The 13,727-nt window shown below is 36.1% G+C and overlaps 4 protein-coding genes across 7 annotated transcripts; 2 read left to right on the top strand and 2 right to left on the bottom strand.

The window, feature by feature from the left end:
- Positions 808 to 3,125, bottom strand: LOC109347249 (actin-97-like). Its single transcript, XM_019586959.1, has 5 exons — positions 3,044 to 3,125; positions 2,667 to 2,748; positions 2,145 to 2,538; positions 1,154 to 1,767; positions 808 to 1,057 (listed from the first exon to the last, which is right to left on the bottom strand). The coding sequence occupies exons 2-5, from the start codon at positions 2,724 to 2,726 to the stop codon at positions 992 to 994; spliced, it is 1,134 nt and encodes a 377-aa protein (XP_019442504.1). The 5' UTR covers positions 2,727 to 2,748; positions 3,044 to 3,125; the 3' UTR covers positions 808 to 991.
- Positions 3,994 to 5,167, bottom strand: LOC109347250. Of its 2 annotated transcripts, none has more exons than XM_019586960.1 (3): positions 4,865 to 5,167; positions 4,694 to 4,783; positions 3,994 to 4,213 (listed from the first exon to the last, which is right to left on the bottom strand). In XM_019586960.1, the coding sequence occupies exons 1-3, from the start codon at positions 5,100 to 5,102 to the stop codon at positions 4,149 to 4,151; spliced, it is 393 nt and encodes a 130-aa protein (XP_019442505.1). In that variant the 5' UTR covers positions 5,103 to 5,167; the 3' UTR covers positions 3,994 to 4,148. The 2 variants fall into 2 exon arrangements, with proteins under 2 accessions (XP_019442505.1, XP_019442506.1); XM_019586961.1 differs by having other exon boundaries at positions 4,694 to 4,764; positions 4,876 to 5,167.
- Positions 5,849 to 8,162, top strand: LOC109347247 (pyruvate kinase, cytosolic isozyme-like). 3 transcript variants are annotated; one of them, XM_019586954.1, is made up of 4 exons: positions 5,849 to 5,994; positions 6,077 to 6,367; positions 6,439 to 6,900; positions 7,139 to 8,162. In XM_019586954.1, the coding sequence occupies exons 2-4, from the start codon at positions 6,107 to 6,109 to the stop codon at positions 7,949 to 7,951; spliced, it is 1,536 nt and encodes a 511-aa protein (XP_019442499.1). In that variant the 5' UTR covers positions 5,849 to 5,994; positions 6,077 to 6,106; the 3' UTR covers positions 7,952 to 8,162. The 3 variants fall into 3 exon arrangements, with proteins under 3 accessions (XP_019442499.1, XP_019442498.1, XP_019442497.1); XM_019586953.1 differs by having other exon boundaries at positions 5,850 to 5,994; positions 6,091 to 6,367; XM_019586952.1 differs by having other exon boundaries at positions 5,850 to 5,994; positions 6,088 to 6,367.
- LOC109347246 (ferredoxin-thioredoxin reductase, variable chain-like) lies at positions 9,008 to 9,662 on the top strand. Its single transcript, XM_019586951.1, has one exon. It carries the CDS (start codon positions 9,060 to 9,062, stop codon positions 9,558 to 9,560), a length of 501 nt encoding a protein of 166 aa, XP_019442496.1. The 5' UTR covers positions 9,008 to 9,059; the 3' UTR covers positions 9,561 to 9,662.

Here is a 13,727-nt window from a genome sequence, read left to right as displayed (position 1 = left end):
CACCATGAAATACGTTTCACATTGGTATAACCACTCCTTCACATTAGTTCCATTGAATCTAGGAAATTCTATCCTAGATAACCGTGTGTGACACACATATAAGTAGTTATTATTACGCTCACCTTGATTGCGATGGTGGTGATCTCCACTTCCCATGCCCGATTTGTTCGGCAATGATGATCCTTCTGATACCATATTCTGCCTGAACACCTCTTCCACTGATTGCTTAACAGATTCCGCCATGGATTTTTGCATTGAGCTCACCAATTCAGCGAGACGTAGTTCTAGTTTATCCGAAAGGCGTGTTTCCAACCGTTCTTCAATTTCTCTTGCAACGGCTTGCACACGCGTAGACTCTGCCATTCCCCACCCCAGAAAAAAAACTCTAGATACCAATTGTTGTGGTTGTTTTATAGAATTCAAGGAATCACACAAGAACCGATGAATTCAATGGAATAAGCGTATGAATTCCTATAATTGAGAAAGGAATTCGAACTTTCTTATTATAATCAATCAAGAATTACAAGAATTTGGTTTGAAGAGAGAAGAAGAAGAAGTTTTTGAAACTTTCTAAAAATGGAAATTTGTTATTAACTACCATTTGAAAAGTTTCTATTTATAGCCTACTTCCTAACTAACTTTGAACAGAATTACAGAATCACCCTTATCAAAATATTTGTTAGTATAATATTTATAAGTGCTTTAAGGTCATTGTTTAAGAAATAATGTACAGGCTTGGTAAGTTAACTTTGGAAATCCAAAATATGTAATTCAATGGATACATGTGTTAGTTCATTTGATAGTCTCAGAAAATTGGGACGCATAATAATGAATGTAAAAATGATCAAGATAATAAATATTAAAAAGAATTGGAACATTTTGAAAATCAAAGTCCTAGCCTTCTCCGAAGAATAACAAAAACTAGAATGAAAGGTTACAAAATGCACTTCAATCTTGTTTATGTTCAACAACCATACTCCTTAAAACATTTCTAGAAGCATTTTCTATGCACAATTGATGGTCCAGACTCATCATACTCTGCCTTTGCAATCCACATCTGCACTCAAAGAATGGATAGTTTGTCTCATTAGAAAACATGAAAAGGCATATCTCACAACAAAACAGAAGAATCAAATCAAAGAACATAACAAACCTGCTGGAAGGTGCTAAGGGATGCCAGGATCGAACCACCAATCCAGACACTGTACTTCCTCTCAGGTGGCGCTACGACCTTGATCTTCATGCTGCTAGGAGCTAAAGCGGAAATTTCCTTGCTCATCCTATCAGCAATGCCAGGGAACATGGTTGACCCTCCTGAAAGGACAATATTACCATACAGGTCTTTCCTGATATCAACATCACATTTCATTATGGAGTTGTATGTTGTCTCATGTATGCCTGCAGCTTCCATTCCTATCATGGATGGTTGGAACAACACCTCCGGACACCGGAAACGCTCCGCACCGATAGTGATAACCTGCCCATCAGGCAACTCATAGCTCTTCTCCACTGCAGAGCTGGTCTTGGAAGTCTCTAGCTCTTGCTCAAAGTCAAGGGCAATGTAAGCCAGCTTTTCTTTCATGTCCCTCACAATTTCACGCTCCGCTGAGGTTGTAAAAGAATAACCGCGTTCAGTCAGAATTTTCATCAAGGTATCAGTGAGGTCACGGCCAGCCAAATCAAGACGGAGGATGGCATGTGGGAGGGCATAACCCTCGTATATAGGAACTGTGTGACTGACACCATCACCAGAATCCAAAACAATACCTGCAAAAGGAAGGAAAATAAATCATTATCTTAGAAAAGAGAGAGAGAAATTATATCAATTACATATGAATAAGAGGTTTGCCTCTCTGTTGATGAGGAAAACATAACAGATAGGTTTATAGCAATTTTCTGCTAGCAAGATTATTCCATTATATCCTAGTTCACACAAGGTGCATGTCATCATGTTAATTTGATTTTGATTCATTGTTAGTGTAAACTATCAAAAAACCATGCATCAAATCATAAATGACATTTTTTCAAGCATTTAAATGATGTTTCAATACACAATTGGTTGACAATGTACACAACATTTACAGTGCAAGTGCATTGTAATTAAATCCTTATCATATTCGCTCTCAGACAACAGATCAGCTTACCAGTCGTACGACCACTGGCGTAAAGTGAAAGAACAGCTTGAATGGCAACATACATAGCAGGGGTATTAAAAGTCTCGAACATTATTTGGGTCATCTTCTCACGGTTAGCCTTGGGGTTAAGAGGAGCCTCAGTTAAGAGAACTGGATGCTCTTCTGGTGCAACACGAAGCTCGTTATAGAAGGTATGATGCCAAATCTTTTCCATATCATCCCAATTGCTTACAATTCCATGCTCGATGGGGTACTTGAGAGTGAGAATACCACGTTTAGACTGTGCCTCGTCACCAACGTAAGCATCTTTTTGGCCCATGCCAACCATGACACCAGTGTGACGAGGACGGCCTACAATGCTAGGAAAAACAGCACGTGGGGCATCATCTCCAGCAAATCCTGCCTGAAATCGTAAATTGAGATTCAACTCAATTGTTAAAATGTCCTACTACACTTGTGGTGTACAAATAAGGGATGATTTATACCAAGTAAATAAATAAATAAATAAATAAATGACAAAAAGATCCATACCTTAACCATTCCAGTTCCATTGTCACAAACAAGAGGTTGGATATCCTCAGTATCTGCCATCTTCTTCTAATATATCTGCTCACTGGATTTAAAATAGAGATTAAAAAATTACTAGTACATAGAATTGAGGCATTTCTATAAAACAAACATTGTGAATTAATTGAAACATCAAAAAATGAATTAACACATGTTACAACTATGAATTAAGCTACAAAAGCAGGGAATGTAAATTTTGAACAAGACAGACAGATCGAGAAGCATTGACAATAAAGAAATGTAAATAACTGAGAATGAAAGATAGATAAGCGATTAAACAAGTCCATAACACAAGAAATGAATTGAAGAAAATGCTAATGGTGGCATCGCAGGAAATCTACCTTTGGGAAATGCGGAGAACGAGAGAGAAGAAATCATTCATTCATTCCTTCAAATCATATATAACAATCATCAATGGAATCATGGCCGTTGGATTCTCTGTTTTTCAATTTAGAGCAGAAATTAACGGAGCTACCTACAATAATATCATCGTCCATCCTCTAATATATATATGGATTGTCACTCCAAAACATTTATATATACTCTACTGTTCCACTATATCATTCTTTAATATTATTTATTATTCATTTATATTATTTAACAAAATAATAATAGATATACTTTTACATTGTTAATACACATATTTTTTAATTCTATTAATAATAAGTTTTGAGAGAAATTAAGGGAGGTACAATATAAACTACCAAGTTAATAATGGGTGTGCTTAATTTAACAGTCAACTCTGACCTTACTAATTGGTGTAGGGTTAATTTGCAGTGCTCTGATTCTGTCTTAGGAACAATACCATATGGAGATGCAGGAATAAAGTTATCTTTGATAATGCAGATACAACACTCACAAATTTGTAGTGAAATTGAAGCTAGAACCAAGATTACAGCAGAGAATTCTTGTATTCTTAACAACGATGTCATTCACCATGCTTCCCCCAATGCCCAGTGGGGTGGTGCGTCATCATCAAGGTGCCTTCATCTTTGCTTTCTCCACGAAAATAGGTTACGACTTATGGATAACAATATTATTCTTAGACTTATGGATAACAATATTATTCTTAGTCACAGTGCACTGTTTAGGCAGCCATTTCGTCCATCAGGACGACCATTATTAATTTGCCACATGATTAAGAACACAAATTATATATGCATTCACATACTTAAGAACACATATGGTACTCGTTTACTTGCATGGTTAAAAACACACATGTTACTCGTATATTGACATTGTTAAAACTAAAACACACATTTGCATAATTAAAAGGCTACATTTGCATTGTTAAATCCAATAAATAAAGACAAACATCATGTTCTAAGCTTGAATAAGATAATCCCAAAGTAACTATAGTCTCAAATCCAAAATCCTGACTGAACAAGTAGCTGAACCTACATCATACAGTGTTTCATTGGACATCACAAAATTCAACTTTCATATTCATTCCACCATAGCATCAGTCGAAATATCGGCAGCAGGCACATCAGATTTTCTTTTGTTCTTGCCTGTATGAATACACAGATATTATTTAAACATTAGAACACAGAAGATAAGAGAAAGTGTATATATTTTGCTACAGATTTCGTTTTTAGATGCCCTGTCCCCAAGGAACAAATATTAACTGAAGTTCAAGCATACTTCATTTTAAATAGTCCATCCTATGTAATCACGATAATAACAACCAAGCCTTAGTCCACTAGGTGTGGCAGGTATCATAAATCATGTTCACTCACAAAACATGAATCTCTAGAATCTAAATCTTTCCTACAATCAGATACCATGTAATTAAATAGATCACAGCATTTCACTTATTTATCTGACTGGTGAATAATTAAACAGTCATCTGATCATTAGTCAGTAAGCAGTGCTGGTATAGGTATGAGCAGAACAGTGATGCACAGGCTATGAAACACATATCCTGTACATGTATGCATATCTTACAAAAGTGATGTATACGACAAGTTACAATTTATTCAAATAAATACCTTTGGCCTTAATTTTGAAGGAGGTCTTCAATTTCTTCTTCTTCTTCAAGTGAATTTTTGCAGAAGATGTACGGGTATCCTTGGTTTCCCCTGGTAAAAAATATAAAATAATATGAAAAGAGAAATAGAAATAATAATAAAATGATAAAAAAGAGAGTAAAGAGTAGTTACCTTGTTGAGAAGGAGAAAGTGCCATTTGAACATCTTCCATAGTTATCAAACCCTGTTGTAAGGCGTCCTTTTGGTCACGTCTCCATTGTTTAAGGAGTTTGCGTTTCCGTTTTCCAGAGATTGAAAGAGGTTGACTCTTAACTTTGAGTTTTCCGGTGGAAGGGTCTCCGTGAGCTTTCCTTTTCTTCTCTGCTATTTGAGTTCTCCTTCGCTTTTGCACCACATTGAACTTAGCCATCCCCTTTCTCCACAAACCCTAATCTCTGCCTCTCTTCCTCAAAACAATTTAATCACGCCCACCACTCTTACTATTAAATACTTCAAATAATATATTATCAAATAATACTAAATTATATCTATATATTATTTTTTATTTTAATATATAAAGTTAAAACATAATTCAAACAATAATTAAACCGTTCCAAAACAATTTAATTGTGAAATATTAATGTGTACCAAAAAAATGATTCAAGGTAATTAAATTGTGTAATAATATTTATATGGCAACTTTGTCATTTATTATTTTCAATGTCTTTATGGTTGCCTTTATAACATACACTTCACAAATAATTTTGTACATACATATTGCAAATATTTTGCAATAATTAAATGCAAAAATCACCATTAAAGAGTAAAGAGGGTGTACTTTTAGGTTGTTTTTTTACAAAGTTCACAAAATTTTCTTAACTTTTATATTTTTTATAAATAAATATCATAAATTATTTTTTTTTGTTCGAAATTACTTTTTACACTTTAATTATTAGTAAAAATGTTACCAAAATACATATAATTTTAAGGATTTAATATATATATATATCATATTTACCCTCAAACATAACAAATGTATAATAATAAGACCCTAATGGAATATTGGGCTTAGGGAGAGCCACATATGGCACTCTGTTATAATAATAAAAAAAGAGTAAAATAAAGAAGAATAATGAGGGTTTGTGGTCTTTTGGAAGCAGGCATGAGGGAAGCGTGTAGTGTTTAGGTAAATAAATAAATAATAGTTAAAGGCTTGATAACCCCAGAGTGCGAAGTAGGTGTGGCTGCTTTCAAAACCAAACCCAAAACCAGAAGTAAGCAAGCAAGTTGTGGTGTGTATTGTGTAATTTCTCAACCCAAAGGTATCTATCTATCTCTATATATATATATGCTTCTTCCCTTCCTTTCACTTATCTGTATTAGTATTATTATTACTATTATTAGTATTTGTGTAGAAGGAATTAGGAAAAAGAGATGGCGAACATAGAGATTAAAGGAATACTGAAAGAAGTGGGAAATGATGGAGTGCGTGTACCAAAGACGAAGATAGTGTGTACACTGGGTCCTGCTTCTCGATCCGTTGATATGATTGAGAAACTTCTGAGAGCTGGCATGAATGTTGCTCGTTTCAATTTCTCTCATGGGACCCACGATTATCATCAGGGTACTCTCAACAATCTTAAGACTGCTATGCAAAACACTGGCATCCTCTGTGCCGTCATGCTCGACACCAAGGTATCTATGCTATCCTTACTCTTCTCTCATATTCTACTACTCTCTTATTAACTCTAACTGTCTTCCTATAGGGACCAGAGATTCGGACTGGTTTTCTGAAAGATGGAAAACCTATTCAGCTTAAAGAAGGACAAGAAATCACCATAACTACTGATTATGATATTAAAGGGGATACGGAGACCATATCAATGAGTTACAAGAAACTGCCTCTCCACCTCAAGTCCGGAAATACCATATTGTGCTCTGATGGAACAATCACCCTCACTGTCTTATCCTCTGATACACAAGCCGGTACTGTTAGATGTCGTTGTCAAAACACCGCAATGTTGGGTGAGAGGAAAAATGTCAATCTTCCTGGTGTTATCGTCGATCTTCCCACTCTTACCGATAAGGACAAGGAAGACATCCTTCAATGGGGTGTCCCTAACAAGATTGACATCATTGCTCTTTCTTTTGTTCGTAAGGGCTCAGATCTCGTTAATGTCCGCAAGGTTCTCGGCCCACATGCCAACCATATTCAGCTCATGTCAAAGGTATTATGTTGCATTCTTTTTCTTCACCATTCATGATTGTTTCCTATATTGGAAACAAGTTGCATCTTGTTGTTCTTATTTTTAGGACAAGCTGCATTCTTGTTTACATATATTAATGAGCAATGGATTACTTGTCTATTTGCTTTACTTCTATATGCTGAATATTTTTATTTATCAGCTCGTTTCTTTTAATTTCAGAAATACTGATTTGTTTTATATGATTTTATGGAATTCTAAGGTTGAGAATCAAGAGGGAGTCATGAATTTTGATGAGATCTTGCGTGAGACTGATGCATTCATGGTGGCACGTGGTGATCTTGGGATGGAAATCCCAGTTGAGAAGATCTTTCTGGCTCAGAAAATGATGATATACAAATGCAATCTTGCTGGCAAGCCTGTGGTCACTGCTACCCAGATGCTTGAGTCGATGATCAAGTCTCCCCGGCCAACCCGAGCTGAAGCAACTGATGTAGCTAATGCAGTTCTTGATGGAACTGATTGTGTCATGCTTAGTGGTGAAAGTGCAGCTGGGGCTTACCCTGAAATTGCTGTTAAAATCATGGCACGCATTTGCATTGAAGCAGAATCATCCCTCGACTATGGTGCCATCTTCAAAGAGATGATAAGGTCTACTCCTTTGCCTATGAGTCCATTGGAAAGCCTTGCATCGTCTGCTGTTCGCACCGCTAATAAGGCTAAAGCAAAACTCATTGTAGTGCTGACACGCGGTGGGTCAACAGCCAAGTTAGTTGCTAAGTATAGGCCAGCAGTGCCAATCTTGTCAGTCGTGGTTCCAGTTTTGACAACAGACTCATTCGATTGGACCTGCAGTGATGACACACCAGCAAGGCACAGCTTAATATACAGGGGTTTGATTCCTTTATTGGCTGAAGGATCTGCAAAAGCTACTGATGCAGAATCTACAGAAGTGATTCTGGAAGCTGCTCTTAAGTCAGCAACGGAAAAGGGACTTTGTAAGCCTGGTGATGCAGTTGTTGCCCTACATCGTATTGGAGTTGCCTCTGTTATAAAGATATGCTTAGTGAAATGAGGATGATGCAGGATGTGTTATGTTATGTTGTCCTTTGTTAAACTTTGTGCTATTTGTCCTTATCATAAAATGGAGAACATAGCTATTAGCTTAAGATGAAGCTTGTTTTTGTATTCTATGTTAATGTAGATTTGCTTTGAAGTTTATTTCAGGCTGTTATGAAAATATTTCACATTTCCTTTTTGCTTTGAAAAAATGATAAATTTGTTTTTATTGTGTATTACTAAGGGTATCCCTTCACTTTTGGTCATGCTGATGGTCTAGTGAGCTTTACACTACTAAACCAACACTTGTTGGTATGATAGATTTGTTTTGAAGTTGATATTCTACCTGTTATCACTTGTTAGCGAAAGTTTGGGGCTTGAGAAGGCAAATATGTAATGGAAGATATTTAGTAAGAGGGGTGTACTAATTTAGTTTTACTAATGTCTTTCAAAATAAAACTGGTGTTGTTGTTTATTATTACCCGTAAGTTGAGTTGTTGATTAATAATTTATTGTTGTTTTTCTTCTTTGCAAATCTTAATTGTTTATTATTAAGACTAACAAATTACATGTGCATTAGTATATGGTGATATTTTTGGCGTTATGATTAAAAACACAATTTTATTGTCTATTCATATGGTTAAGGACACATGTTATTCATGTATTCCTATTGTTATGATCAGTTTTCAATTAAACCGTACTGATCATACTGACCGGTTTTTATTTAAAATTAATTTTTTAATAAAAATAAAAAAAATATTGATTTTTTATTAATTTTTAACATTGTTAATATATTATATATGTATATCTAATTTCGCCGATATGCAATTTAATTAATAAACTAATGGTTGAACCACTATATTAGTACCATAAGTGATTTAATGACTGATACACTATTAATAACACTGATTAAAAGTGTAGATAAAAGATAAGGAGAAAAATGAAAAACAAATAGGTATTTGCGAAAAAATTAGATGGATAGATAGGTGTAGATGTGTTGGAGAATGGGACACGTGTGGTGTGGTGTGTGTGTAAAAATTAGGAATATTTGGTGAATGGGTGGATTAAGAATGAGAAATAGATTGGGTGTAAGGCGTGAGGTGTGAGAGATAATCAATCAAAGCATGAGTCTGAGTATGAGTATGAGCAGCTGTATTAGTGACCTAAGGTTAAGGGTGGGTGGTGTGAGGTCATTCTCCCCAAACTGCACCACTGGATGGATCATGATGTCTCATATGCCTATGCCTATTTCTCTTCCTACTCCTATTCATCTCAACAATAAGACTTCTTCAATCATCCCTAATCGAACTAGTACTAGTATTATTAGGTGTGAGGTTGCTGCTGCTGAAGTGTCCACGTCATCACCAGACGACCAAGAACAAGAAGAATCTAAGATTGGAGCGCGTGTTAAGGTGAAGGTGCCTCTCAAGGTATACCACATCCCTAAAGTTGCAGAGTTTGATCTTACAGGTCTGGAAGGTGAGATCAAACAGTACGTTGCTCTCTGGAAGGGTAAGAGAATCTCTGCCAATTTTCCTTACAAGGTTCAATTTCTCACCGACATCCAAGGTCGCCCTGTTAAGTTCTTTGCCCATCTCAAGGAAGATGAATTTCACTATCTTTAATTTTTCTTTTCTTTTATCACTTTCACTCAATTGATACCACTCTCTCCTCTTATTATTATCTTTTGCTTTATTATATGATATCACCTTCACTTTTCTTATTCATTTTTTATTCCCATGCTTGTCTTCTGCTTAGATTAGATTAGATTAATGAGCCATGCTCTCCTATCAGCGTTTCAGTTAATAACTAGTTTAGAGTTTCATACAAGAGTATATAATTTTTGGATTTTAGAATCTTAAAACTGCATGGGTAGTTTTGTCACCCATCTAAGCTTTAACACTTGAAAGTGAGGTAAAAAAATACCATTTCCCCTGATTTAGGTTTATTAGAGGATACATAAGATGCATCTGTTACATTTTTTATGCATAGTTCATGAGATATCATTAAAATGAGAAGATATGACCATGCTTCACTATTCTGATGACCTTGTGATGGGATTGAGGAGTCCAAGCAATGAGAGATCTACATCTTGACCCAAAACTTTAAGGCATTAGGTTTATGAGTCCATTTATGCTCTTTAAGTCATCTACTTATACACAATGTAGGACTTCTTTGTAGCACTAACTCACACTTGGAATACCTCTCACCTTGACAAATTCTCATTTCAAATTAAGATGGGATTAGTACATTTGAAAAGCATGTGTCATGTATACTTATTTAGGCATCATTGGTATTACTCTTCAATTTGCATTTTCTCCATTTAGGGTGAACTCGGCGCAACGGTACCATGAGTTCAAATCCTTGAAACAATCTCTCCACTTACGCAGTGCGTATATCTACGCTCTCCATTCCACTAAATAGGAACCTCGTGCATTGGACTACCTTTTTTTTGTTGCATTTTCTCTAGCTCCACAAACCAACCATTTGTCTTATCTTGTAATTCAATCTGAGTAAAGGATGTTTTTTCCCATTGTTATTATGCACCGGACAGTAGTTCATTGCACTGCATTATCTTTGGTCTGCTTCTTTGTGACTTTTTCCTAACGGTCTCCACCTTATTTTCCTATTAGTATCACTTTCTCTTTCTCCAAAGCCACAGTTCCTTGGCATTTTCATAACTTTCAGATTCATAAAAATTAAAAAAAAATTAAATGAAAAGCCTGGTTCTGAAACTATAATTTAGAACAACAACAGCAGAAACAAAAATGAAAAGATTATCATATATGTAAACTGTACTGTATTGGGCATGTGATATGAAACTTGCAAAGTTGAGTTCCAGAATTGGTCCACCTCCGAGAATTACAAGATCTGCATCATATATTAACTCTAAATTGTAGTGGTGAATTTGAAATTTGTTTTCCAAGTGATTATTGATTACCTTTTACAACACCAAAAAGTCTTAAGCTGAATATCATTAAACTTATTGTGTATCTAAAAGTGACTCCAAACAATGCATAGCCAATGAAATTGATTGCCAAAGGAAGAAGCATTTGTGTAGGGTTGTTGACATTAATGGAACATATAGGGAGCTTTGACAAGGTTCCAATAAGGGCAGGAATTGATGCTGGTTTCATCTACTCCACCAGTCTCTTCTTTCTCTTCGTCTTGATCACTTAGAAATTGAATGTAGTTAAGCTTTGGATGTAGCCAAGCTTTGGAGGCAGATCCATTGACCACATTTATAGAGTAGTGAATTTTAATGCATGTTTTTAAGACAAGTGTAACTCTACTGTAACGTTTTCTTGATTCTTTCCCCTTTCCTCCTCTGCCAATCATTTATGAACGTTATTTCTTGGTCTGTATTGCCATTGATGAGGCTCATAAGAAGCCTAATTTCTCTACCCGAGGGTGTGAAAAATCATTAGAGTTCTAATTTCTCTAGCTGCAATTCATTGTCTTGAAAACTCTTCTAAATGATGAATTGAAAGAAAAGTCTAGATGAATCATCCTGAAGATTTTGTAGTTCCTGGCCAACATTTGGTGCGTTAGTTAGATAAATCCCTAAATGATCTTCAACGAGCTCCCAAGTAAGGTCTTTACTCATTTCCATGATGGGGATGGATGTCGGAGCTGTGGAAACTTCCTCCTTGTCCATATCCTTCACCTCAATGGTCTCGTTTGAATGGTCCATTGAAACAACAAGGAATTTTGGGCCAATACCCTCATGCCTCTGTCGTTAGTTCTACGCCTCTTGCCCCAACAAACATTGTAAGGTAATCTCTCATCTTACAAGGTTTGGAAATTGATTGTTGATGGAAGAGGTATCTTCCCAAGTGGCTTCTTCCTGAGGCTTCCCTTGCCATTGCACCAACACTTGTGAAATCTCGGAACTCGCTCGATTACTTGTACGCGAATCCAAAATCTTAGAGGGTTGATAGATTTCTGCAGTGCCTTGAAATTCTGTTAGCAGATCTGGCTCTACTTGATGGTATGCTATTGCCTTTTTCAAGTGAGAGACATGAAAAACTAGTGAATATGTGACTGTTCTGGAAGCTATAATTTAAAGCCTACAATTCCAACTTATTTTAAAACCAAGTAGGGTCCATAGTATCTCGCATATAGCTTATGATGCAGCTTGGTAGGTAAAGAATTTTGTCTATGCGACCCGATCTTAAGATAGACCCAATCCCCAATCTGAATTGAAGATGTCTTTCTGTGCAAGTTTGCATAATGTGTCATTTGGTTCTACATCCTCTGCAAAAGAAACTTGAGTTGCTTCAAAGCTTCATCTCTATTAATTAAATCTTGGGCCACCGCTTCAACCAAAACTTTTCCCGGTACAAATCTAGATAGGGAAGGGAAAGGCCTTTCCTATACTACCTTAAAGGGAGTGTAGTGAGCTGCACTTTGGAATGTAGTGTTGTACCAATACTCCACCCAAGGAATGCATTCTGCCCAAGCTTTGGGTTGTTCTGAACAGAATCACCTTAAATAAGTCTACGAAGTTCTATTGAGAACCTTGGTCTGCCCATCCGATTCCAGGTGATATGCCATGCTCATTTTTAATGTAGTGCCCTATAACCTGAAAAGCTCCTACCAGAAATTATTCATGAAAGTAGGATCTCTATCACTGACAATAGAAATGAGGACTCCATGAAGCCGAATGACTTCCTTAACAAACACTTTCACAATGGATCTAGCGGAATAGAGGTGTTTGATTAGGATAAAATGAACATATTTGCTTAGCCTATCCACCAAAACTAACACCACATCAAAACCTTTGGATTTGGGAAGACCTACAATAAAATCCATGTTGAGCTCCTCCCAAATGGCATTAGGTATAGGTAGTGGTTGTAGCAACCATGTAGGAGAAGAGGCCAAATATTTGTTCACTTGGCACACATGGTAGGCTGCTAAAAACTTTGTTATTGTCCCCTTCATGCCAATCTAGAAAAGCGATTGTGCCATCCTCCTATAAGTTCTATAGATCCCCGAGTGCCCTCCTATTGGGGAAGTGTGGAATTGAAAGAACAAGTCTAGATGAATCAATATGAAGATTTTGTAGTTCCTGGCCAACATTTGGTGCGTTAGATAAATCCCTAAATGATCTTCAGCGAGCTCCCAAGTAAGGTCTGGAAAAATGCAAAGAGTTTTCCACCAGCCAAACGCGACCCCTTGGCACTAGTACTCATTTCCATGATGGGGATGGATGCGGGAGCTGTGGAAACTTCCTCCCTGTCCATATCCTTCACCTCAATGGTCTCGTTTGAATTAGGGGTGGCAATTGGATGAGTTTGGATTTGGATCCCAATGGATGGATAGAAAACTATCCACCAATCCAAATAAATTCATTACATCACATTTTTAAATTATCCAATCCATCCATATCCAATGGATTTCAATCCATCCATTCTATCCATGTATCCATTTTAATGGATTGGATGGATGATATCCAACCCACTTTTTTTTTAATTTGAACAAAGCAATTTAAAGAAAAAAATTCTTTTAAATAATATTATTTAATAAAGCATTTTTAAATATCAATTTTAAAAAATATGTGATTTTTTTTATAAGCACTCTTAGTAGCAAAAATCTCCGGTGCAACATAATTGGTAGGGGTGTAAAAGTCCGGTTCAGTTTTTGACACAATTTAGTGACCGAACTGAACACAAAGATATGGTTCGATTCGATTAACCGCAAATTTTATTTAGGAATTGAACTGTTCATTAGTGGTTCGGTTCCGCAGTTTTTCAACTTATTTAAAGAAAATCATTTAAGAAATAGTTGAA

This window comes from Lupinus angustifolius, chromosome LG05 (genome assembly GCF_001865875.1).
Source record: "Lupinus angustifolius cultivar Tanjil chromosome LG05, LupAngTanjil_v1.0, whole genome shotgun sequence".
NCBI lineage: Eukaryota > Viridiplantae > Streptophyta > Magnoliopsida > Fabales > Fabaceae > Lupinus > Lupinus angustifolius.
This window is presented reverse-complemented; position numbering and strand designations above follow the sequence as displayed.

Bases quoted from the DNA above. Each gene is read 5' to 3' on its own strand.
- LOC109347249 (XM_019586959.1), bottom strand. From the start codon at position 2,726: ATGGCAGATACTGAGGATATCCAACCTCTTGTTTGTGACAATGGAACT. The intron at 1,768-2,144 runs GTAAGCTGATCT...TTCCTTTTGCAG, and splicing joins CGCCAGTGGTCGTACGACTG to GTATTGTTTTGGATTCTGGT. The intron at 1,058-1,153 runs GTTTGTTATGTT...CTTTGAGTGCAG, and splicing joins CCCTTAGCACCTTCCAGCAG to ATGTGGATTGCAAAGGCAGA.
- LOC109347250 (XM_019586960.1), bottom strand. From the start codon at position 5,102: ATGGCTAAGTTCAATGTGGTGCAAAAGCGAAGGAGAACTCAAATAGCA. The intron at 4,784-4,864 runs GTAACTACTCTT...ATTTTTTACCAG, and splicing joins ACTTTCTCCTTCTCAACAAG to GGGAAACCAAGGATACCCGT. The intron at 4,214-4,693 runs GTATTTATTTGA...GTATTCATACAG, and splicing joins CTTCAAAATTAAGGCCAAAG to GCAAGAACAAAAGAAAATCT.
- LOC109347247 (XM_019586954.1), top strand. From the start codon at position 6,107: ATGGCGAACATAGAGATTAAAGGAATACTGAAAGAAGTGGGAAATGAT. The intron at 6,368-6,438 runs GTATCTATGCTA...GTCTTCCTATAG, and splicing joins CCGTCATGCTCGACACCAAG to GGACCAGAGATTCGGACTGG. The intron at 6,901-7,138 runs GTATTATGTTGC...TGGAATTCTAAG, and splicing joins ATATTCAGCTCATGTCAAAG to GTTGAGAATCAAGAGGGAGT.
- LOC109347246 (XM_019586951.1), top strand. From the start codon at position 9,060: ATGAGTCTGAGTATGAGTATGAGCAGCTGTATTAGTGACCTAAGGTTA.